The sequence below is a fragment of the Sander vitreus genome, chromosome 23 (genome assembly GCF_031162955.1).
Source record: "Sander vitreus isolate 19-12246 chromosome 23, sanVit1, whole genome shotgun sequence".
Classification (NCBI taxonomy): domain Eukaryota; kingdom Metazoa; phylum Chordata; class Actinopteri; order Perciformes; family Percidae; genus Sander; species Sander vitreus.
Window position 1 is genome coordinate 2,130,300 of NC_135877.1, and position 24,379 is coordinate 2,154,678.

General features: G+C 43.7%; 1 protein-coding gene across 2 annotated transcripts; it reads right to left on the reverse strand.

Annotated features, from left to right (window-relative positions):
* Positions 1-13,148: 13,148 nt before the first annotated feature.
* On the reverse strand, positions 13,149-24,192 carry dera (deoxyribose-phosphate aldolase (putative)). 2 transcript variants are annotated; one of them, XM_078242827.1, is made up of 9 exons: positions 24,067-24,192; positions 21,807-21,904; positions 19,286-19,433; positions 18,478-18,573; positions 18,220-18,354; positions 17,814-17,942; positions 15,815-15,927; positions 13,871-14,020; positions 13,149-13,764 (listed from the first exon to the last, which is right to left on the reverse strand). In XM_078242827.1, exons 1-9 carry the CDS (start codon positions 24,095-24,097, stop codon positions 13,708-13,710), a joined length of 957 nt encoding a protein of 318 aa, XP_078098953.1. In that variant the 5' UTR covers positions 24,098-24,192; the 3' UTR covers positions 13,149-13,707. The 2 variants fall into 2 exon arrangements, with proteins under 2 accessions (XP_078098953.1, XP_078098954.1); XM_078242828.1 differs by lacking the exon at positions 13,149-13,764 and having other exon boundaries at positions 13,929-14,020; positions 18,195-18,354.
* Between the last annotated feature and the right edge of the window lie 187 nt (positions 24,193-24,379).

Genomic DNA, 24,379 nt, shown 5'->3' on the forward strand with positions numbered 1-24,379 from the left:
AGAATCTTCAGGGGAATCTATAGTGTGTGTGTGTGTGTGTGTGTGTGTGTGTGTGTGTGTGTGTGTGTGTGTGTCTGTCTGACTCAAAAGAACAGCCTTGAAAGAAACCCTGACCTGTCCTGGTTCTCCCTCAGAGCCTTCTTGTCAGACCTTTTCCTACTCTCTTTCTGTCTCTGTCTTCACCCCCGTGCCGGAAATGGGCCGGTCTTCAGATTTTTGTTACATGAGTACCCTTACTTCTTATTGAAGTGGTGAGTAGGGTACCGCCCCCCAAACACCTGCCTAACTGTGTCTCTTTGTGAACACATAGCAGCGAAACGCTGAGAAAACAGCGCCGAGAGTGTCCTTGTTAACATGGATCATTGAATTGTTAAACATGATGATAGTAGCCCTGGTCGCTGGAGTAGACTGCTGTGCCTCCACCAACACAGGAGCCCAGCTGTGAGCCCGTCCCCAGCCTACGGCCCACCCCCCCAACCCGGCCGCCATCCAATCCTGCACCCCAGAACAGCAGGCCGCAAGGGGCATATGGCAGTTCAGCCGAGACAATGGTTAGAAATAAGGTGTGTAATGGAAGTAGAGAGCTGACTCTGCTTGAGTGACACGCGCTCCAAACCTCGTTCAATAAATTGCAAGACTTGCAGGATGGCGCCTGCGTTTGAACTGGCTGCTGCTGCATCGCATTTGTGCCGACTGTCTCTGTATGTACTCCTCTTTTGGGTTAGTCCTATCGTTTAAGAGCTGTATCTCTGCTGCTCGGACTTATAATCGATGCACGTTGTTAGGCAGCAGACTCTTTGACAGCTGGGAGAGTTTCAGACAAACCTTTCTGTCCCCGTTTGTGCGCCATGCCTCCTCAGGTGAGTACCTGCTCCTGTTTACAACCCGGCGGATGAAACTAGCCAACAATATATACAGGCCTACAAGTCCAGCTGAAATGATTAGACCATTTCAATGAGGAGATACTTCATTTAAGAGTGAAATAAGTTTAATGATCATGGTGCATGATAGGTTGATATGTTAGTCTTTGGCGATTAGATTCCATCGCAATGTTAATAATAAGGGGTATAAAGGCCATGGATATATAGGACTTATCGGTTTTTCCTTCCTGTTCTTATTTATCTTTTTTAACATGTTCAAAATAAACTAAACTAAACCTTTTTATTCTTATGTCTTTTATTTATCGAATATCATTGTATTGTGAAGCACTGTGATTTTTGTCTGTGAAAGGTGCTATATAAATAAACTTAGCTTACTGTCTAATATAGGCTCTTTGTATAATCTGGGGTCTTACACATGTTGATATGTTGGAGCTGTTTATAATCCCATTGTGTTGTAGATATGATGTACTAATATCTGGCTCCCATTAGATTTTAGTTTGATTATTGATGAACATAACCTCTCCCGCCAACGGTTCCCAGTAGTTTGTGATGTTATTTTTCTATATCTATTCCTCTAGACATAGGTAGATAAGAGAGAAATTCAGTCTTACAGCCAAAACTGTGTCATACAGTATTTCCACTTGCCCCACCTGGTATATTGCACTGCTGTCATACCTTGTTTTAAGGGTTTTAGCAGCTATGTTGTTCCATAACAGGCATGAAGGTAAGATCAGCCATTAAAGGGCCAGGGGTCTCATTTATAAAACCGTGCATAGGATCCTTACTAAAAGTGTCTCATGAACCTCATGAATGCTGATCAGTATGTTAATGACCCCGGCAGTTGTTCTTTCATTACGCCGAATCATGACGACTGGCGGAGAAAAAGCAAAAAACTTCTCAGACGCTGGGGAATTGCTGCAAATTGAATTATAATTCCGGCCTGTTCTTGCACAGTGTAGGGAAACCTGATCTATAGACTATAGACCTATATTAATAATACTGTCCAAAACGGCAGACATTACGGCACTCGGGGACAGCTTTGATATACCAGACCTATATTTAACAGAACTACATATTATATCCAAACAAGCCTTAGTGATAAAGTTGAAGGTTATATATATAATATTTATATAAAACACTTAGCTGTCTGCCATTTACCGCTGGAAACAGCCAGTGGCCCCCAGAGTGGCGAGGACCTGTATTTGGACCGGGATGGCACAATTCTTTGCCCTCTCTACTGGACCCCATTCACTACATAGATCCAAGAGCTCAGCTTTAGGGAATCTAAATCGGCATATTATCCAGTCATGGTCATGGTCCCTGAAGTCTCTTTTCTCTCCTGATTCTTCCATTGCCGTAGTCCTCCTGCAGGGCCAGCAGTGCCATTATGCAGCATTACGCACGGGGGTCACCGCAGTATTTATATGTTTACAACAATTTGTGACTGTTAACCCCACAGCATCAACTAGTGGTATCTCTCCCCCTAAATCCCCCCCACCCCACCCCAAGATACAATTTGAAGACGAAAGTCTAACAGGCAAACACACTTTTCTTCATGGGGGGTTTGTTATGAACAGTTTTAAAGTTGGACTGATAACGAGGACATTAAGTGTAACGATTGTGTGAGAGCTTAACGGCTGTATTTCCAGACTTTGACATTTGATGATATATGCACAGTATTAAAGACAGATATTTAGTTATTTACACTGTGTTCTGCCGTTACCTAATGCTAGGGTATTTGATGCTATCCTGTATTCCATGCAGCCATCAGCGTTATCGTTATTCCCACATTTAATTTCTGCAGTCTGACTTCAGTTCACCACCTCACCATCTGCGTTGTCAATTCCCATTGTCTCCAAAACGTGCGTACGCATGGGTGAGAGTTTGCGTGGAGGACCGCACATTCTCCCGTCAAGTTTGTGTTTTATAAATCACAACCTTTGCGCGGGAAGTGGCGTACGCACATTTCAGCCCCGTTTTATGCATATGCCATGTTTATAAATGAGACCCCAGGTGTTTATGCTGGATTTTCACTATTTCACATGAGTATTTTAATAACGGATCGTCCAGTCTTGGAATGATTTGGGGATTATACCACAGGATTAATAGGGATAAATATTTGTTCTTCTATCACTTGTCCCAGCTGCTAATCTGTCTCACATAGAAGCCCTCTTGATTTATATGCTAAATAATACAGCCTATATATTTTTGATTTGGGTGCCATTTACATTTAAATGGCTTGTAAATCTATTTCTTTAAGTACATTGTATCACACCACGGTCACCTTTAACCCTCTGAGGTCTGACGGCATTTTTAGATCTCTTCTAAAACAAAAACACAGGCTGGTGAGCAAAAAGGTTCATGTCAAGCCCTGAATGTATGTCATGAAATGCTACAGAACACATTATAATATATTCAAGACGCATGTGACGATCACGTCATGCAACTGCTGAATTAGAGTACTGGCACCTTTTCTTTTGGTCCAATTCAGCCACTGCTTCACCCTATGTCCTTACACACACACACACACACACACACACACACACACTACATGTGTAATAGTACAATAAGAAAATCCAAACGTAAAATCTCAAATCTTTGAATTAAAGGACCTTACTTAATAACGTAGGCTTATCAGCATTTCTATCCTTTTTATCCGTTTTTATTCCTTTCTCTCGCCTTGTCATGTCTCACATGTTATCACTTATTGCACTATTAATAAGCACCAACCATCAGTCATCAAGGCCGAATTACATTTCTTCCAAAACGTATTTGCTGTTGTAAATGAATAGTATATAAAACTAAATCCACTGTCGATGTCCAGGAGACAAGGTTGCAAAGTGCATCCTCGTATTAATTCAACGTCTGACATAAAGTGAAACTAAGAGTACAGAAGAATCTAGAATTGTAAATATGCCGTTTACTTCAGCTGAAGATTTGAATACATTCATGCTGTAAAGCACACAGTGTGTGCTCTCCCAGAGCCGTGGTTCTGCTTGGATAAGGTTAGTAAGCTGCTGTCTTTAGGCTCTGGCTCTGGTTCCTTACCCAGTACTGTGTTATGTTCTATAAATCACACCGCTGGGGCAGAGCTGCACAGCGTTCCTCAGCATGGGTAACCTTTGAACAGAAGAACATTTTAAAGAAGGGAAATGAAAGAAAAATCAATGAGGGTGGATTTTAGTTTGAGCAGGCCAGTGTGAAAACTACAGCCGAGTATTTCACATGCAGCGGAGCCCGGCGCTGACCTCCATACAGCGGCAGATCAATGGGCCGGACGCAGGCCACCGGGGTATGGGTTGATTAATCAAAGCTAATGTTCTTTTGATCAGCGCGGCCGCCCTATTAACCGGCGGAGGCAGAGTAAAGCAGCGTGTTTTATTTACTGCTTCAGGTCCCGGGTTGCCTCCTGCTGCAGACTTCAAACAGACTGGGACAGGTCTGTCATAGCTGGGATTGATAGAAAATGTTTCCCTCACAGCACTGTGGGTTGCTTTAATCATAAGCAGTTTGTTAAAAACATCTCTGAAAGAAAGATGTTCTCTTTTGAACATGTGCTTTGTGTGTTCTCCGTACAGCTATGAACATATTATTCAATTTAAAGGGCCGCTATGCAGTTTGGGCCATTTCTTCGCTGTTTTCACGCTTTCTGCTGGCAGGTTTCTCTATAGAGCTCCCCCTACAGCTTCAGAATAGATATTTGGCAGCTCCTATGTTTACTCGTGTCTGATTCCTCTCTCGGTCAGTCTGCCGTTTCCTCTTCCTCTGTTCCTCCGACAATGCTTTCCTAGCTTTCTGCTTCTTTTTTTGCCGGCTCAGCCATGACGAAGGTGTGAACAACTCCATCTCTGCCTTGTTAGCCAGTTCCTGAAAGGGTGTATGTGTGCAGTGCCGTGAAGCAATTGGTTACATGGTGAGACCTGATATCACGCCATACTTCCTGATGCTGAGACTGGCGGCCCGCCGCTAGAGGGGGAGCGAGACGACCACCATTCAACCCGAAAAAAAGTCACATAACCATTCCAATGACTCCCAAGCTGTTCAGTTAAGGTAAATTAAGCTAAAAAAAACCTGCATAGTTCTCCTTTAAAGCATTTCCTCTGACCTTATTCATGATTTTGTTGGTTGTTTGATTGTTCACTAAATAATACTTCATCATAGCAAGTATGGGCTATATTACAACACCACAATATAGTACAAAAAAAGCAGTTTCAAGGAAAGCACATTGCTGCTGCTGCTGAAATGCCTGTATGCGTAGCACTATAGAGGTCATTCATTTGCATGAACTACTCCTCCATATTCAGCCCTGAAGATTTATTTTTACGGGAACTGATTTGATTCATTTTGCCAAATTGGTACACTTTCTCTGCAGTTCTCTGGAGTCCAGAAGGCCATGGTTGAGTTTTTGAAATTACTTTTCCTCACATTCCAGAACGTACATATCCAAGACACATCTGTGCAGTCTTATCCTCGCATACCATGTGGTACTGATTGTGTCTTTTTTCTGGCATCCATGATGAGACGTATTTGTGAACTGCAGACTGAGGCAGGCAAGTTTCCCCCTGCTGCCATTCTTTATGCTAAGCTAGGCTAAATCTTTGAATTAAGGTACCTTTTGTTAATTACTTAATAACGTAGGCTTATCAGCATTTGTTTCCTTTTCATCCTTTTTTATTCCTTTCTGGTATACTGGGCATAAACAGGAGGCAGTGTGGAGACTCTGCCCCCTGCCATGGTAACGTTAGTAGCTTTAGTCTGAGAACGAGACGTTGTGACTGATGAGACCCAATCAGGAGGAGAGACATTGGCGTCAGTGTCGGTGTCTCCAAAGGTCTCCGTTTGCGGCCGTTGAGACTGCAACACAACCCCGCAGATTCCAAACCAAAACTGGTCAGAAGTGTTTCCTAATGTCTCCGGTTTAGGGGCTCGGAAACACAAGAGCAGGGGGAATGAGAGGGGGAAACACCAGAGCAGGGGGAATGAGAGGGGGGAACACCAGAGCAGGGGGAATGAGAGGGGGAAACACCAGAGCAGGGGGAATGAGAGGGGGAAACACCAGAGCAGGGGGAATGAGAGGGGGAAACACCAGAGCAGGGGGAATGAGAGGGGGAAACACCAGAGCAGGGGGAATGAGAGGAGGAGAAACGCCAGAGCAGGGGGAATGAGAGGGGGAACACCAGAGCAGGGGGAATGAGAGGAGGAAACGTCAGAGCAGGGGGAATGAGAGGGGGGAAACACCAGAGCAGGGGGAATGAGAGGGGGAAACGTAGCAGAAGATATTCCTTTATAAACCAAAACGCAGCAATGTAAATTTAGAGTGTATTTTGAGTGTCAGCATGTTGAAAGAAGACATAATAAGATTGTTGCTAGGTAGCACTACAGGTCAAGAAGTGGACAATAAACCTTAAAATGACACTTAATTGTAGGAAATTCTTGGAACAAGGAACATTTTAAGACTCAGTATTAGACAGAACAATTCTATTTTGCAGTGTGCCACTTCATATTAGAGCACAACGCATCTGTAAACAAAGTTTGGTAATAATTCTGGGGATGATTGGCTGAATAATAGAGCAGGAGAGCTGCTGTAAGTGCTGCTGAAGGCCAGTCCAGTCCTAATCAGCCTCCCAGCTGTTTCTCCCAGCATGCACAGGGAGCGAGAGCAAGCTCCTGACCACAACAAGGCAATCAGCATCACACATTATGTGTTGCATGCTGCGCAGGGGTGGGGGGGCAAAGCATTGACAACAAATTCCAGGTTTTTAATGTTTCCAGAGTTCTGATGGTGGTTCATAATGGAGGAGCTGTGTTGTGTTCTGCCACTGGGCTGTGTTGAAGGGAATGACACTGTTCTCTGCTGAATCTTCAGAAACCCCCCCCCTCCCCCCCCTTCCCTCCTTTACAAACAAAACTTCTTTCATTTTTAATGATCTCCTCAAGTGAAGCTATTCAACAACCCCCCTCCTCCCCTGAAAGCGCTGCTTATAATTTCTGAGGTGAACACACCTCCATCTTCCTTCATTTGAGAAGCCCCTCATCCCCTTCCCGCCCTTGACTCTCTCCAATGTCAGCGCTCACTTCAAAGCCTCAGAATGAGTTCTGAGGACTCCGTGGAGATTTCCCATTGCAAACAATTATTCTGTCCGTGGTTACTTGACAGAGAGTTCTTAAGATTTATATTACTAGGCCATGAATCAAATATCTCTGTGTCTCAGTGGGGCGTTGTGCTTCACAGCGGTTGTGCTATTGACCAAAACCTTGAGCTGCATGTAGATTATTCTCCGTTGAGGGGATCTAGGAACTGATTTCACTCGAAACGGCTCAGTCAGGAGTAAGATTTGGAGAGCAGAGTTAGGGAAAAGCAGAGTTTAGATGTAGGCGTCTTCACATTTCAGAGTTTTTGGGTTGCAGAAGTTCCCAACTACTATGTAACTTCTGAGTGTTTCTGGTGCAGCCCTCCTCTCACCTTTCTCCTCTTTCCCTGAGATCCTAGCACCTCTCTGGCCTCTGTACCTGGGCTCTCCACCCGGGCTGGGGCTGGGGGGGGGGTGGGGGCTTTCATGGTGTGCGGCTGTATCATCCAAAATAGATAAGGAAGCCTCTCTGTTGCCACAGGAAGGTGCTGTGAAGTCTCCCCAGCAGTGGTCCCACACAAGCATCCAATGAGAACAAAGGCTGGAGCTTTAAAAGAAGCTTCAGCCCAAAACAGCCCCCCCTCCCTCAGGGAAGCACCCACACAGACAAAGCCATGTCCTGGAGGGGAAATGAATGGGAGTAAACATGGCTGAATAAATAAATGCATCAACTTTCTTTTTCTGAATTTCAGATTCTTGCTGGAGGACTTTTGGAGGAGGTAGACCAACGCGGGCCCACCTGAGACATAAACCCTTTGTTTCTGTAGTTACCAGCATTATATCATGTTCTTATGATTCAATGCAGACTTGTTTTTACTGCTGAACATTTTTCAAAGGATGCTGTATAACTTTAAAATCAGAGTTGTTTCATACCTTCAGGCGTTGGTTTCCATTCCTTATGTAATAAAACTAACCTAGTACATTATTGTTCATTTCCAGGTCAAGGTAAACTTGATTCAGGTGGTCAAGGTGCAGATACACAAAGATACACAAAAGTCATAAAAACAAATACAAGAATAAATATTGATACTAATAAATTATCCATATGCTATTCCCGCCCTTACATTCCCTTAACACACACACACACACACACAGAAACCCCAACATATGCACACACACACACACAGGGAGAGCTTTCCAAACACCCTCACTCTGACACACACACACACACACACACACACACACACAGTGCGTTTAACTATCTTTATGGGGACCCGTCATTGACATAATGCATTCCCTAGCCCCTTACCCTAACCTTAACCATCCCAACTAAATGCCTAACCTTAACCCTTACCCTCACCAGAACCTAATTCTAACCCTAATCCTAAAACCAAGTCTTAACCCTCAAACAGACCTTTAACCTTGTGGGCTCCAGCATTTTGGCCCCACAAAGCTGTCGGGACCCCACAAGTATACTGTATTCCCGGCTTTTGGACCCCACAAATATAGTTAAACAAGAACACACACACATGCGCGCGCGCACACACACACACACACACACACACACACACACACACACACTTGCACATACAGCACATTACCATGATTATCTAGAATAACAACTAGTATCATAAAAGACATACAAGAATATGCATAAGAAATGATTTCCCACTATCACAAACTATAGGTGTGAAAACGCCCATATGGTATGAATGGGTCACATGTGAAATACTGTCAGTCTGTCCTCAGTGGACCCAAACAAGTCCTGGACCACTTTAGTTCAAAGATTATCATTCCAACATCTGGGGAACAGCTGACACGTATCAGTGTTTGGTACATACATTTACATAGCCCACTACACATCACCACAGCATTCTGGACTGAATAAAGCTTTACTATGGAGTCAGTTAGTAAACGGTGTCATTTTGTTGCAGGGCACCGCTGCGTCTGGGAGCTGAGCTCAATCACTGACCATCAACTTCTCTAATGAACATGGGCTGTAAAACCTGTGCGGAGACAGGTGAGCCTGGACTGTTTTGATCTTTCAAACATGTATTCCATCTCTTCTCTCACCACAAGGGCGCCTCCAACCAAGGTCAGCGTCAAAGGCAGGGTGCACCATGGGAAATGAGCCTGAGCGAGTGTGTGGGATCAACGCGGCATCAGAAGCTCCAGACTGACACGAGTGAAGTCTCCCGGTATCACCTATCACTACCTGTTTGTGCCTCAGAGGAAACCAAAGGCTGCTCTAATTCTATCATTAATATCATTGCCGTCTGAGGGCCAATTATTCTCTTTTTGAGTTCCAGCTGCCCAGCCTTGAATCAGGCTCTGCTCAGCTATTTGAGCACACACTGGCTGTGTTAGTGATGGAGAGCTGTTCAGTCATCTGTGATCAAAGCCTGTGTGGATAGTGGCTTAAAGATGCAGCCAACTTCAACACACACCAGTCCAGCAGGCCTCAGATGGCTTCTGATGGGAAAACAATGCAGTGGGATGTAGAGGCTAATGATGTACACGCACACGCTGACCTCTGACTGCGCACACGCACCACGTTTCTCATTGTAGAACACCCTCCAATCAAGTATTTTCAACACAGTTTGCTAAGCTTTTCAAAAGTGGCACAGACAAAATGTTGAACCGGTCGGTGTATGTTGCATTCATGTCGTATTCTGATTGGCTTGTTTGTAGATGCCATCTGTAGCAGCATCTACAAATATATTCATGTCATGATATACAGTAGTACATATAAATGGTTCATTTGAACTGTTTTACTTAATCTTGTTTTTGTTGTCCAATCCAGGGAATATCAATCAAACTAGTGTTGGTTTATTCATTTTAGAATGGCTTTTATCTGTTTTTACAGATATAAAATATGTATATGTGTGTGTATTTACAGACTGTATACATGTATACACACACATATATATGTTTGTATACACAAATATAAAGAAATATATATATAGAAATATAGAGAAACATCTGCAGCCACAAACAGCATGACGGATCACAGCTGGGACTCGTAGTGGATAGTCCAGCCATTACTGCCACTGTCCCCCGCCATGCCATCTTTTCTCCATCATGAAGTGTGTGTGTGTGTGTGTGTGTGTGGGCTTTTGGGGGCTCACAACGTGTTGATTATTTTCACACCTGCTGCAGGCTAAAGAAACACTGATGAATTAAACAACAGCAAAGCAATCAATCTGAGCGAGCCGACCTGTCAGGTGTGAGCGACTGGATCAGCGACGGCTGCTGCTGCTTGTTCATCCAAACCGATGGGAACCTTCAGAGAATCAAAGTGCAAACAGACCTGCGCCCTGTTAAATAACACACTGTCCATTTCACAGTAAACGCCTCACCTCCACTGGTCCAACAAGCTCATGTTGTCCTAACCGGTGTGGTCAACAAGCTTTTTGTTGGGTAATAGACCTTTTTCACGGCAGACATGTTGACATATCACAGGCCCTGGTATTGTTCATGCTGACTCACTGAAATAGCTACTGGGACACTTGATGGAACTGAGCCATCGTTAAGGTTATCAAAATGTCTGCTGTGAAAAAGGTTCATAGCAAAATACTGTCCATATCCAGACTCAGCTACCATTAAATGATTGATATGAAAATGACCTTCTCATCAGTCCTGAGCATTAGAAACTAAATGTATACTTGCCATGCATGGAGTTTTTTTTTTTAACAAAATAAATAAATGAATAAGGCACTATCATAAATAGACAAAATCTATTGCCAGGAAAATTGGAGACGATCACTTTTTTTTTACTGAGCACATTATTATTACATTATAATATATGTGTGTGTGTGTGTGTGTGTGCGTGTGTGTGTGTGTGTGTGTGTGTCTTATCAGGTGGCAGTGTGCTGCCCGATGGTCCAGATTTGAGATGATCTACATGCCGGTACGTAAATGGGATTAATCCATCAAGAGCTGACAACAGGCGCTCACTCCATCATCCCTGCTCACACAGAGAGGGTGGGGGGTGGGGACAAAAAGACAAACCATGTTGCTGTAAAGTCAACAGTTTGCATCATTCTTTGAACTATGAACTTTGAATTATCTTGCTGGCCTGATTTATTATTCAGGCCAGCAAGATAAAGTTCATAATTGGCTCCCCCCAAACCCCACCCCCCTAACAGAACTCCACAGCCGGTCAGTGCCAGCACTCAGGACTATAATCACACAGGATCCCACCCACCCCCATCACCCATCCTTTCAGTTACTGCCATCAGGTCGACGCTACAGAGCCTCATTTGCATGGAAAAACATATACAAAAATCCTTCATCCGCACTGCCATCAGCACACCGTACAGCCATACATAGACAGCATCATCAGGCCTCCATTCAGGCCTCTTCTTGCACTGTTTTTGCATTTTGCACACGTTTGTACGGTCAATGTTGTTGCACTGTTTATATATGTTTCTTTATTTTCTTAAATGTATTTTATGTCATTTGAGTCTGCCCCGTCAAAGACAAATTTCTGTCACTCGTGACAGACAGTAACGTTTTTCTTATCTTCTTATCTCAATAATAATCAGGGTTCATACGCATTTTAACCAATACTTTTCCATGACTTTTTCGCAAATTTCCATGACTATGTATTCCTGAAAATGTCAGTCGACATTATACAATAAGAAACTTTCTGGTGTTTTTATGTTTCCAAAACCTTTCCAGGCCTGAAATTCCATAACTTTTCCAGGTTTTTTCAAAACGTATGAACCCTGAATAATACATTTTATTTAAAGGCACCTTTCTCGGCACTCAAGGACACGTACATATCCTAACATCAGAGTGTGTGTGTGGAGGTGGGCGTGACCTGCAATCAGCTGCAGTGAGACAGGTGTGAGGATAGATCAGGAGAGCAGTGCAGGTGAGTTAACTGTCTCAGCTGATTCTTGTTGCACTAATTACACTCTCCCTTCATATGCAGTAGCGTGCTGGAGCTTCAGATGACTGCCAGCCTCAGAGACAGGACAGTGGACTGTTAGACGTTGCTTGTTTGTTCTTTGTTTTAAAGTTATGAGCGGGACTGTGCGTGAGTTACAGTTAACAGCAGTGATGGAAGGCTACTTATAGAAGGCGCTTTACTACATCTTGGATCCTGAGCATGAAAGTGTATTTTAAACCATGGAAATAGTAATTGGCCTAAAGAAACCAGAGCTTTGAACCACTTTTCATTTCACTTTCCCTAATGTCCAAAATGTAGGCTTTTTATCCTCTAGGAGGCATCAACATGAACAAAGAGTTTTCAAACGTACATATTGTATGTATGTATGTCTGCTGTAGCGTTCCTTTTAACTACTTTTTAACTTATTTTATTATTTATTTACATTTATTTTTCTTTAATACATACTGTGTATATATTTATATTGTTTATAGGGCTGTCAGCATTAACGCGTTAATCGCGATGCGATTAAGGGCCGAGCATAATGCGTTAATTTTTTTTAAATCGTATTAATCGCATGTCACCATTTATTAATTTATTTTCATTCGGCTTTGCGTCGTCCCCAACAGGCTACTATTTTGCCGTACTTCCTCATAAACATTGACCTATATAGAATGGACCAGCAGACCCCGTGTCTCTGGACGGAGACCAGTGAAGGACATTAGAAGCTCTTTCCCGGTGATGGCTGAGCGTTACTGAGCAGCCTCCAACTGAGCTTGAAGACGTAGATGTGACGTGAGCAACCTGTCTGAAAGTTGGAAGTCTTCTGGTAGCTGTGCCAAGAGAAATCTCAATCATTCCCAATCTAGCAGAGACAGAAAGTTGTGTATGTGACTGTCAAACAGCCAGCTACCCTTCCTACAGAGCATGGCCTCATTCCCAGCCTTCCACCACTGTCCTAGAGACAACCCTCTCCCACCATTTAATCCCACATTTTCCCCCAAAAGCCACCCCCCCCCCCCTCCTATTAATTCACTCATTGATCCTCTGTTCCAGTCGAGGTCGAGGCCTGTGATATCTTCATTAAAGAAGAAAAGGAAGAAGAAAGTTTTCAGTCTTCAAATGAAGCCTCAAATTTGTGATCTGTTCAATGAGATCTTTTAAACTCGTTTAACCCCCCTGATTAATCCTCAGCGCTCTTCAGTTGGCCAAGCTCCCCGCTAATGAAATTAAGAGCAAAGAAGCGTCCATAAGAGATTCAGCACACGTCGCTGGGACAGGTCGGAATCACACAGCAGCATGAACACAGGAGTAATCCCTTCATTTATCACTTTGTTTTTCCAAATATGAGAACAAAGGCATATACATACATTCAAGCACAGCTCTAAAGGTGCACCGTTTCCTAAACTGTAACCCTGTTTTTAATGTAATCTGGGTGGCGATATCTCTGCTCTGCCATACAATCCTGTGTTAAAGATTGTAACTGGGTAGAAGTGGTGACAACAGCCGTCAGTTAAGTTATGTTTGCAGATGTATATTTTATATTGTGAAAGATCAGCAAGGACCAGAGTTGGAAGGACAAATTGATCTAAATCACAAGTTTTTCCTGCTTCACATGAAACAAATTAGGTTTAACTCAGCACATCCTTCACAATGACTGCCAAACATGACACACAGTTTATTGTGTAACAAAATACTATAAGTGTATAATGTAGTACGGTAATATGCTTCTGAAGAAGCCGTTCTCTTTGTGTCACAGACATTGGTCCCAGTCAGTTCAGTTAAAGCACTGAACAACACTGTCAGGCTTGTGTGGTGAGTCTGAGGTTCTGATTGGTCATTAAAACAGGAAGTCACAGCTTCAGGCCATAGGCAGCTCATGATAGGCCGCATACTGTCCTGTCACATGATGGTAGATCTGTCCAGACAAGAACAAATGGAAGAAAAAAGAAAAAAAATCACATATATGCAGAAAAGTAGAGACAAGAAATAGAGGGGTGTGTGTGTGTGTGTGGGGCCCCCACCTGCCTCTCGATGTCAGCCAATAGGCTGCTGGCTCCGAGGCGGAAAAGGAGCGGGCAGAGCCAATCGTTTCCCAGCTCCTCTTTGATCAGCGTGAGCCACAGCAGAGACTCGTGGGCTGTGCGGATCCCCCCCGCTGGCTTAAAGCCCACCTGAGGAACACACACACACACACACCTCTGTCACATGACACACACTTCACTGGAGGTATAATAGTTTACCTGCTATGTAGAAAACATCATAGACAGTTAAAGAAATGGACAATGTGACGCCGTCCACAGAGACCAGTGAAGGACATTAGAAGCTCTTTCCCGGTGATGGCTGAGCGTTACTGAGCAGCCTCCAACTGAGCTTGAAGACGTAGATGTGACGTGAGCAACCTGTCTGAAAGTTGGAAGTCTTCTGGTAGCTGTGCCAAGAGAAATCTCAATCATTCCCAATCTAGCAGAGACGGAGAGCGTAGGTATATGTAAGGAGATAACATAGACACAGGCTAATTATTGATCACTAAAATGATAGTTAACATTAGTAATTACACTTAAACAGCTAATGGAAGTCCAAACTGCCTGAGAGCTTCTCCTGTACTATACGGTAACTCCTCTACTATGAGACAGGAAGTCTTGTGGTTATGACCCAATCGTTAGCCTATTTTTACAAAAATGTCTGCTATGGAGCCATAACGTGAGCTACAAGGTAATGGAGCCTTTTATACATTGTCGTGTTTCTTTAGAAATAAACAACGGACAAATAGTCTTTAAACGCTTCAGATGTAAAGTTATTCTCTGTCAAAGTGACGTCAAAATGAATGGCAGTCAATGGGATGCTAACGGCGGGTGATGACTTGTTAGCAACAAAATGGCGCCATAGGAGGTATGCTTTGTGGAGGCTGGCTTACCCACTTGGAAAACAGTCATGTATTTTTGGCCAATGCCTGCCAAAGTATTTTCTCTATGTATTTACCACGGTGACACGGGAACACAGGACACGCACCAGAGCACCACATTACAAGATGCCTCATCAAAAACCAAACCAAACTGTCTGCTTTGGACACACGTATCAAGTTTTCGCTAAATGTAGAAATGATGCATTAAGAGAAAAAGAAACCTTTCTACAGAACATGGTACCATGTAGTTCTTTGCCTCAAATCCCCTATCTGAACGGTTGCGCTGGTCTTGGTCTCGGTTCTGTTGGACTCTGGAATTGACTCAGCTATTGAGAAGTCATCAGGTTGCTCCTGGCTGCTGATTCTGGATCAGTTGTACAGAGCGTTGCCTGAACTCTTTGCATTAGTTAGTTTGATGTTAGATCATTCTGGTTTATAGATCCATCCGCACTCCTTAATCCCTACATTAGCATTGGAAAGACACTCTGCCTATTATGGTTTTTAATTCTCAGGTGGTCTAGGTTTTATAATACCTCTGCTTTTTGTACTTTATTTCATTGTTGTGGAGTTTAGTGTTCCCGGCAGATCTCCTGACACTACAGTCAGATGTGTGACAGGGTGCACACATTACAAGATCATTGCATCAATTTCAGAGAAATTGACTTTTGATTTGACATTTATGTTTGAACCAGGTTAAATAAGGTCATGTTCATGTCAGGCAAGTCCTTATGTTGGCTAAACATCTTTTACAAAAATAAAAACCCATCATTGTATAATGTTGGTGACAGTCACACTGCTGGTCTAAAGTATTGACATATTTCAGACCATCCTCTTTGATGAAGGACACACTTCTGTTGACTCTTTCTGTGTCTGCTTTTTGATCCACCTTCTGCCATGCTAAATGTGTAACAGCATGACACGGTCCACTGTGTGGGCAGCAGAGGGGACTCACTTATTGTATGAATCCAACAGGAAGAAAAACTAGACTGTAGATGACTGATTACTGAAAGGAATGTTGCTGGCAGAGAAGTGGTACACAAAGGCAGAAGTATGTGTACTGTACCTTATGGCCTGTACACAAGAAGTAGTCCCGGATTGCCCTCACCATCACTATGGCGACAGGGTAAGTGGCGTTGACAGACTCCTTTCCTGTGGACGTCTTGATGAAGTCCGAACCTGTCAGGGTAAAACAGGTGACGTGTGCTCTTTAACACAGAAGACTCTTCTTTTATATATAACAGTGTGTTCAGCTGCTGTACAGGACATTACTCTGAAAGCTGGACATTCCTCTGACAGACAGGACATCACTCTGACAGCCGGATATTCCTCTGACAGACAGGACAATACTCTGACAGACAGGACATTACTCTGACGACCTGGCTGAGGACAGACAGGACATTACTCTGACAGTCTGAGAAAAAACAGGACATTACTCTGATAGCCGGACCTGACCGAGGACAGACAGGACATTACTCTGACAGACGGACCTGGCTGAGGACAGAGAGGACATTTCTCTGACAGCCGGACCTGGCCGAGGACAGACAGGACATTACTCTGATAGACGGACCTGGCTGAGGACAGACAGGACATTACTCTGACAGACGGACCTGGCAGAGGACAGAGAGGACATTACTCTGACAGTCTGAGGACAGACAGGAACATATGCTGCTGATGAGGGCAGCTGCACGCTCATCAATTAAATCATTCATTTTTCCTTCCCTTCCTTCACAGACAATTATGTTTTATCAGCTTTCCTGATAAAAATAGAAGATTAAATGACACTCTTTAATAGATTACCCACAAACTGCGAGCTGCAGAGAAAAAAAAACCCCATCCCTTCTGCCTTGCTGTATAATGACTGTTCATTACTGAACAGAACAAGATGAACATTTTCCAGTTCATTAAAGACATGTTCTATGTGTTTTTCCAGTCAGGTCTTTCTTTCAGCCTCTTTCCCCTCTTCCTCAAACTGGCATAATCCTTAAGATTCGTTATGGGGAGTCTTAATTACCAGATAATGGATAACGGTTATTAAATGCGGGTGGCGGTAATGAAGCTCTATTCATTTGCGTGGGCAGGGGGATACTGGCGGGGAACAGCAGAGTAAAATAGCCTGCATCAGAGATTAATAGGTGAAATTATCATTCAATTTCAGGAATCTCATACGCAATTCATAGGAACAAGGGGAGATTAAGGAGCGAGTGTGTCGACAAAAGCAATGCATTTTAATAATGATCTCTATCAGAGCCCCTGACAATTTGGCTCTCTAATCGGCTTATTATGTGATGGCTAGTTAAGCGTGCGTGTGTGTGTGTGTGTGTGTGTGTGTGTGTGTGAGTGAGAGAGGGCCTCGCAAAAGAATAGACTAAGCAGCAGCACCACAAGCTGGAAGACCGCAGGAATTACACCAAGCCTTTTACCGACTTTAAACCTTTTAAAACCTCTTTATGTCACATGAAAACACACGCATGGCGGCAGCCTGCCTTTCTGAGCGCTCTCATAGAGCAACCAGACTGAAATGGTGGAGGCGGCTCAGCCCCCGATATCATGGACCTCATCACAGTTTACCACGTTTCAGCACAGAGACCAAAACTCTACTTCAGCTCCAGCTGCGGACGGAGGAGAAGAGGCTTTCAGACAGCGGCCCATGTGTCCACACAGGAGGCGGAGCGGCAGCAGCTGCAGCCTTTATCCTCACTCTGTGTCTACACAGGATGCGTTCAGGCTCAGTATTTGTTTCCGGGTTTTGGCAGCGATCAGAGCCCGACACACGATCACTGTAGTTACATGTGTAAAACAGAAGGAAACGCGAGCAGTTCCTCAGCCTGTTATTCTGTGTGCATAAACAGAACCTTTGTTGTGATTATGCCTAACATATTTCCTGATGGCAGCACGAGATATGTTCTATCATTTAACAGACATTAAACAGAGCCATCCAGGGCCCCTCACGCATCTGCAGGGTGTCACCTTGACATGTAAATAATCATGGCAACTTGTCCTTGAAAATGCACATTTTCTCGCCATAAGGGGACACAACCACTGACTATGACAGGCAGACTCACCGGCCATCATGGCTACCAGGCTGGCCTTGTACACATTGGTGAAGGTGCCCAGCTCTCCCACAGCCAGGATGGTCTTCATGTGGGCGTCCCCACAGGCCTCCCGGAACTGACGCACTTCCTCGTACATGGCTGTCAGGGGGGAGAAGGGAAACCCTTAGTAAACACACTTCATCCATGATCAAAATGGGAACCAAAGGTCAGCCCATCAGCAGAACACAGGCTGAACCTTCTAGAACTCTTTCAATGGTTGGCCACACACCAAAGGACACTAAACACTGTAAAGATCCGAGTACTATTTGTTCTTTAGTGTCACCTAGAGCTACACTGGGAGGACAGACTAACTATTTGGACTAGTCACTATTTGGTAATGAATCGCATTACCTACAGTCTTGAGGTCTCAGCGTACCTTCCCACTGTCCCGTGAGCGCCAGCGTCCTGTTGATGACGATATCGATCTCCGTGGCACCGTCAGCCACCGCCAAGCGGACTTCCTGCAGCCGGGTCTCCAGCGGTGTCTGGCCTGCTGGGAAACCAGTGGCCACTGGGGAGACCAGGGAGAACACAAGTCGTATTAATGTTCTACAAACGCATTTCAGCTCACCATTCATGCCACTCCGGCAGCAGACGCTTCCTGTCGCTGTGACTCAGCATCGGGGTGACCTACCTGAGGCCACAGCAAGGCTGGAGTTGGCTGCTTTCAGTGATTTAACCGCATCAGCCACCCGAGACGGATACACACACACGGCTGCAGTAGTTACTCCTGAAACAACAGCCAGAAACAAGACAGATGGGGATGAAGTGGTCTGTGTCGCCCTCTGCAGGTTGAATCCAAGTCTGAGCTGACAGTCTGGGACGCTGAACAAAAGGTGACATTTCCCTGGTCCACCTTTGTCTCGTCTATAAAAGTGTGATTAACCCCGGCGGCCCGTCGGATCATCTGACTGCTCCCCTTTCTTAACATGCCTGACCTGTTTGCCCTGATGTCACCACGTTCCCAGAGCTTTTAACTTATTATTACTGAGATAAACTCTATAAAAATAAGATTCAAATGAACCTGTATTATGTCTGTACTCTGTCCTATGTTATGTATATCTGAAACAATCAAGCCAATTAATCAGTTAGTCAATCAAAAGCAGATTAAATGCCAGTCATACTTATTTAATTGTTATAATCAATTCTCAAGCAAATAAAAGTGGTATGCTTTTCCCTATTTTATATCATAGTGAACCGAATACTTTATTGGCTCTGTTGGTAAAATGAGATACTGGGATCTGTATTTCTGACTGTTTTGACATCTCATATATACCAAAGAACTGATTGATTAATTAAGAATGTTTTGAGTGATTATTTGTTATGTGTTAATTCTCCCTGAGGTTTGCATAAAAATCCCAGTGGGCCATCCCAGTGACCAGTGTTAACAGGACGTCCAGCTGCACTGGCTGACGCTGGCCTACATGTCTCTGGCAGCACACCTTGGTCGTGCATGTCCATCTTGTTGAGCAGGTGGTATGGGACCGGCTGGATGGCTTTCAGACACAGCCGGTGGACGTTGGACGGCGTATCATCTCCAGCAAGAGTTGTCAGGTCGATACAGGTGACAGCCTTCAGCAGCCAGGCCGCCTGCACTACAAACACAACATCACAGCTCCATCTCTCTGCTGGCAAACCAAAGCCCAAATATATACAGGTGCTGGTCATATAATTAGAATATCATGAAAAAGTTGATTTATTTCAGTAATTCCATTCAAAAAGTGAAACTTGTATAATGTATACATTCATTCCACACAGACTGATATATTTCAAGTGTTTATTTCTTTTACTTTTGATGATTAGAACTGACAACTAATGAAAACCCCAAATTCAGTATCTCAGAAAATTAGAATATTGTGACAAGGTTCAGTAATGAAGACACCTGGTGCTACACTCTAATCAGATAATTAACTCAGAACAACTGCAAAGGCCTTTAAATGGTCTCTCAGTCTAGTTCTGTACGCTACACAACCATGGGGAAGACTGCTGATTGGACAGCTGTCCAAAAGACGACCATTGACACCTTGGACAAGGAGGGCAAGACACAAAAGGTCATTGCTAAAGAGGCTGGCTGTTCACAGAGCTCTGTGTCCAAGCACATTAATAGAGAGGCGAAGGGAAGGAAAAGATGTGGTAGAAAAAAATGTACAAGCAATAAGGATAACCGCCCCCTGGAGAGGATTGTGAAACAAAACCCATTAAAAAATGTGGGGGGGATTCACAAAGAGTGGACTGCAGCTGGAGTCAGAGCTTCAAGAACCACCACGCACAGACGTATGGAAGACATGGGTTTCAGCTGTCGCATTCCTTGTGTCAAGTCACTCCTGAACAAGACACAGCGTCAGAAGCGTCCCGCCTGGGCTAAAGACAAAAAGGACTGGACTGCTGCCGAGTGGTCCAAAGTTATGTTCTCTGATGAAAGTACATTTTGCATTTCCTTTGGAAATCAAGGTCCCAGAGTCTGGAGGAAGAGAGGAGAGGCACAGAATCCACGTTGCTTGAAGTCCAGTGTAAAGTTTCCACAGTCAGTGATGGTTTGGGGTGCCATGTCATCTGCTGGTGTTGGTCCACTGTGTTTTCTGAGGTCCAGGGTCAACGCAGCCGTCTACCAGGAAGTTTTAGAGCACTTCATGCTTCCTGCTGCTGACCAACTTTATGGAGATGCAGATTTCATTTTCCAACAGGACTTGGCACCTGCACACAGTGCCAAAGCTACCAGTACCTGGTTTAAGGACCATGGTATCCCTGTTCTTAATTGGCCAGCAAACTGGCCTGACCTTAACCCTATAGAAAATCTATGGGGTATTGTGAAGAGGATGATGCAATAGGCCAGACCCAACAATGCAGAAGAGCTGAAGGCCACTATCAGAGCAACCTGGGCTCTCATAACACCTGAGCAGTGCCACAGACTGATCGACTCCATGCCACGCCACATTGCTGCAGTAATTCAGGCAAAAGGAGCCCCAACTAAGTATTGAGTGCTGTATATGCTCATACTTTTCATGTTCATACTTTTCAGTTGGCCAACATTTCTAAAAATCCTTTTTTGTATTGGTCTTAAGTAATATTCTAATTTTCTGAGCTACTGAATTTGGGGTTTTCATTAGTTGTCAGTTATAATCATCAAAATTAAAAATGTGGAATGAATGTATACATTATACAAGTTTCACTTTTTGAATGGAATTACTGAAATAAATCAACTTTTTCATGATATTCTAATTATATGACCAGCACCTGTATGCCTATAAAAGGATCATTCTATCTCACACTGTTAATACTTGGTCCCCTGTAATAGGCATTTGTGAGCAATGTTTAACATACCATGTTCTGTGACTTTAAACGTACTACATACTCCTAATCAGGGCCTATCGTCATGTCCGAACTTACAAAAAAGCCTCTTGGAGCCATACCCTAAACCAGTGACCTTCAACCCTAGGGGGTCTGTGGTAGTACTGCAGGGGGTCCCCCACAATTAAGAAATATTGATTTAAAATTGTCATCAAAATAATTTGTGGCGTTTTTTTTTGGTGGGGGAGAAAAATATTGACAATACTTAAAGCATTAATAAGCAATAATATGCTAGCCTACTTAAAATTATTCCCATGGGGCAATTAGGATACCGCCTTTGAAAAAACAAGAAGACGACGCTAATGTTAGCCGCCAATAAATAAAAAGCTGGAAAGAAAATAACAGACTTGACTACTAAGTTAGGTTGTTATAATAATGGATGGCTTTGTAACAATAAGGTCTCGAGCACTGAACCCAAACGCTAATGTTCCTCCGTCCACCTCGTCCGAGGCCACAGGTGATGGGAGTGTCACGGCTCCACCTGCTCCAAAGGCACCTGCCCCAGCAGGGGAGGGTAAACAGAAGAGAGAGAAGTCCTGAAAATATTCAGAAACCTACACACACACACACACACACACACACACACAAAATACAGGATATAGGTGAAAGATGGACCTGCCACTGTTTCTTGGGGGTCTTGTGTCCCTGGATGGTCTGAGCTCTCTTCAGGACGGCGTGTGTGTTCACTCTCACTTTCGATATCCAGCCCAGGTCTGACGCCCAGGAGCAGGGAAAACAGAAGAAACAAAATGAGTTGTTTAAAAATAGAGAAAGTATAATAATAAAAACATTGCAATAATTATTAAACCATCTCACAGGTAGAGTTTTTTTTAAATAGCAGCCCAACATTATGGGAATTGTGATCAGATGACAAAACTGACTTATCTTGATGTATCCACTTTAGACCCTCCCCCACAGTGTGTTTAGCCTAGCTTAGCACTAAAGCGTGATTTATGGTTCTACGCCTCTGTGTGTGTGTGTGTGTGTGTGTGTGTGTGTGTGTGTGTGTGTGCGTGTGGTAGAATCAAGCTTTTTTCTGCTTTTGGAGAGCTACGTGACACATGAAACTATATCGATGAGGACCGGCGAGTTAAACCGGCCGTCCAAGAGTAAACCAGGCAGACACACAGCTGACAACCTGCGGGTGGAGGCTCTGGAGACAGGCTCGGACATACACGCCGCGGCGTGGGCGGCTGTGGACTTGTGTCAGTCCTGCAAGCGGTTTCAGGAAAGTGGCTGCATGTGTCTCACAATGCACAGAACATCAACAAGCCTACGGCTGTCCACGGACACGGAGTGCGGAAAGCGTGTCAGAGTTTCCTGCTTGTCGGTCGACGGTTAATGATCGGTTAACATTTCATTTCATTGTGCTTTCTTTTGGAAGGCTGGCTGCCAAAAATGGCCACTTACTAGCTAAGTAGTTAGCCTGAGGTAAACGCTAGCTATCAGTAAACAGAAGGTAGTGGCTGGTGTCTGGTGTGTGCGCCAGTGTTTGTGTGTGTGCGTGTCGGCCCGCCCCCTTATTTAGCGACTGGCGAGTGTTAATTTCAGACCCTGCACACGCAGTAGAATGTTTTTAAGTAGGAAGTAGGCCTATCAACAGAAATAAATTATCGAAATTATCGTCATGGGAAAAATACGTCGATAAAAGCTTCAGAATTTCGATGTCGATACATTTTCGATTAATCGTCCAGCCCTAGGTGTACGTCAGGCTACGGTGTAGGGTCGGTATCTCCACGTACCTACAGCGTAGCCACGGCGTAGCTTTAACGCAGAAGTATAAATCAAGCTTGGTTGGAAGTTGTATTCTTTTCACTTTTGATCCCCTGCTTCCAGTCTTTGTGCTACGCTAAATTAAAACATGTTCCAGGATGACAGGGATTTCTCATGGAACTCTGGGAAAGAGAAAGGCAAAAAGGGAGCATTTCCCAAAAGGCTGACACAACTCTCTAACACATTAGGCATTTACTATACAAAGCATTCAGGAAATGATATGTGCATGCAAAGCAATTAGAATCTAGGATTTGGAGAATGTTTTGGCAGCTGTCATCTGGTGTTACTGCATATATTATATTTAATGTTTGACAATCAGCAGCTAGCCCAGAAACGGGCCAGTCTTAGACAACAGACTAGACATAGAAGTAAAACAGTGTGTGCTAATAACTTACAGAATGTGATACTGATATATACAACATAATAATATATATAATAATAATAATAATATCATGTCAGACTAAGTTCAATCAGTGTACAGAATTCCATATACTGCTGACATGTGTAAACCATGTCTTCTTTTCATCAGAGCATGTCAAAAATGATTAAAATATGTGTAACGTATGTATAAGTTAGACTAAAGCCAACACTGAGCAAAGGAACGGGTTTAACAAGTCAGCCGAGCAGGGACATCTGTCACCGTCTGACTGATACCCATAATATTTAACAGTAACGTTACATTGCCTGAATATACGTTACAGTAATAAGTTAGCAAGAGAATGTGACGCTATAGCGTTACGTTATATAACTATGTTATTGTATTTGCCACTGTGTTTGTGTGTTCCAGCATGTTCCGCAGGTCAGTTACCTAGCTATACCACTACGTTACTTATTAAAATGTCACGAGTTAGGGTTAGCTTAACGTTAGCTTCCTTTCCTGACTGTTGTTTTGAATGAAAACATCTTTCTATAAAACAGGCCAAGGAGTTGTTTATTTTAGGAATGAACAAACAAATAAATAAACGTTACATAATGCTGGTAAAATGAAAAGTTGTGGTAAAGCCAGAGCGAAACGTAACGTGAGATGTCCACATTTGTACGGAAAGTGACAGTAACGTTAGGTTAACGTTAACGTCACGGAAAGAATGCTAACGCTCCTTACCGAGCTTCATCCCCGGGTTCCTGGCAGACATGTTGAAGAACAGATAGGATCTAATCACAGGCAGATGTTTCAGCCACCTTCAACCTCTTCTACATACAGTCTATGCCTTGAACCAAGAGACTTCTTCTTTTTCTCCATCTTCTTCTTGTTTAATGGCGGATTGCAAACAACTTCTAGGTGCATACGCCACCTACTGTACAGGAGTGTGTAGAATGTGAACACATTGCGCACACATTTCTGTGATTATATTGAGGACGTAGCCTAGAGCAACATTGTCTCCTCAGCCAAATATGTGGGATAGGCAGTGCAGAAG

Coding starts and splice junctions, on each gene's coding strand:
- dera (XM_078242827.1), bottom strand. CDS start 24,097: ATGTCTGCCAGGAACCCGGGGATGAAGCTCG. Junction 19,434..21,806: donor CCCCCAAGAAACAGTGGCAG/GTCCATCTTTCA, acceptor TTTGTAGTGCAG/GCGGCCTGGCTGCTGAAGGC. Junction 18,355..18,477: donor CAGCCTTGCTGTGGCCTCAG/GTAGGTCACCCC, acceptor TGGTCTCCCCAG/TGGCCACTGGTTTCCCAGCA.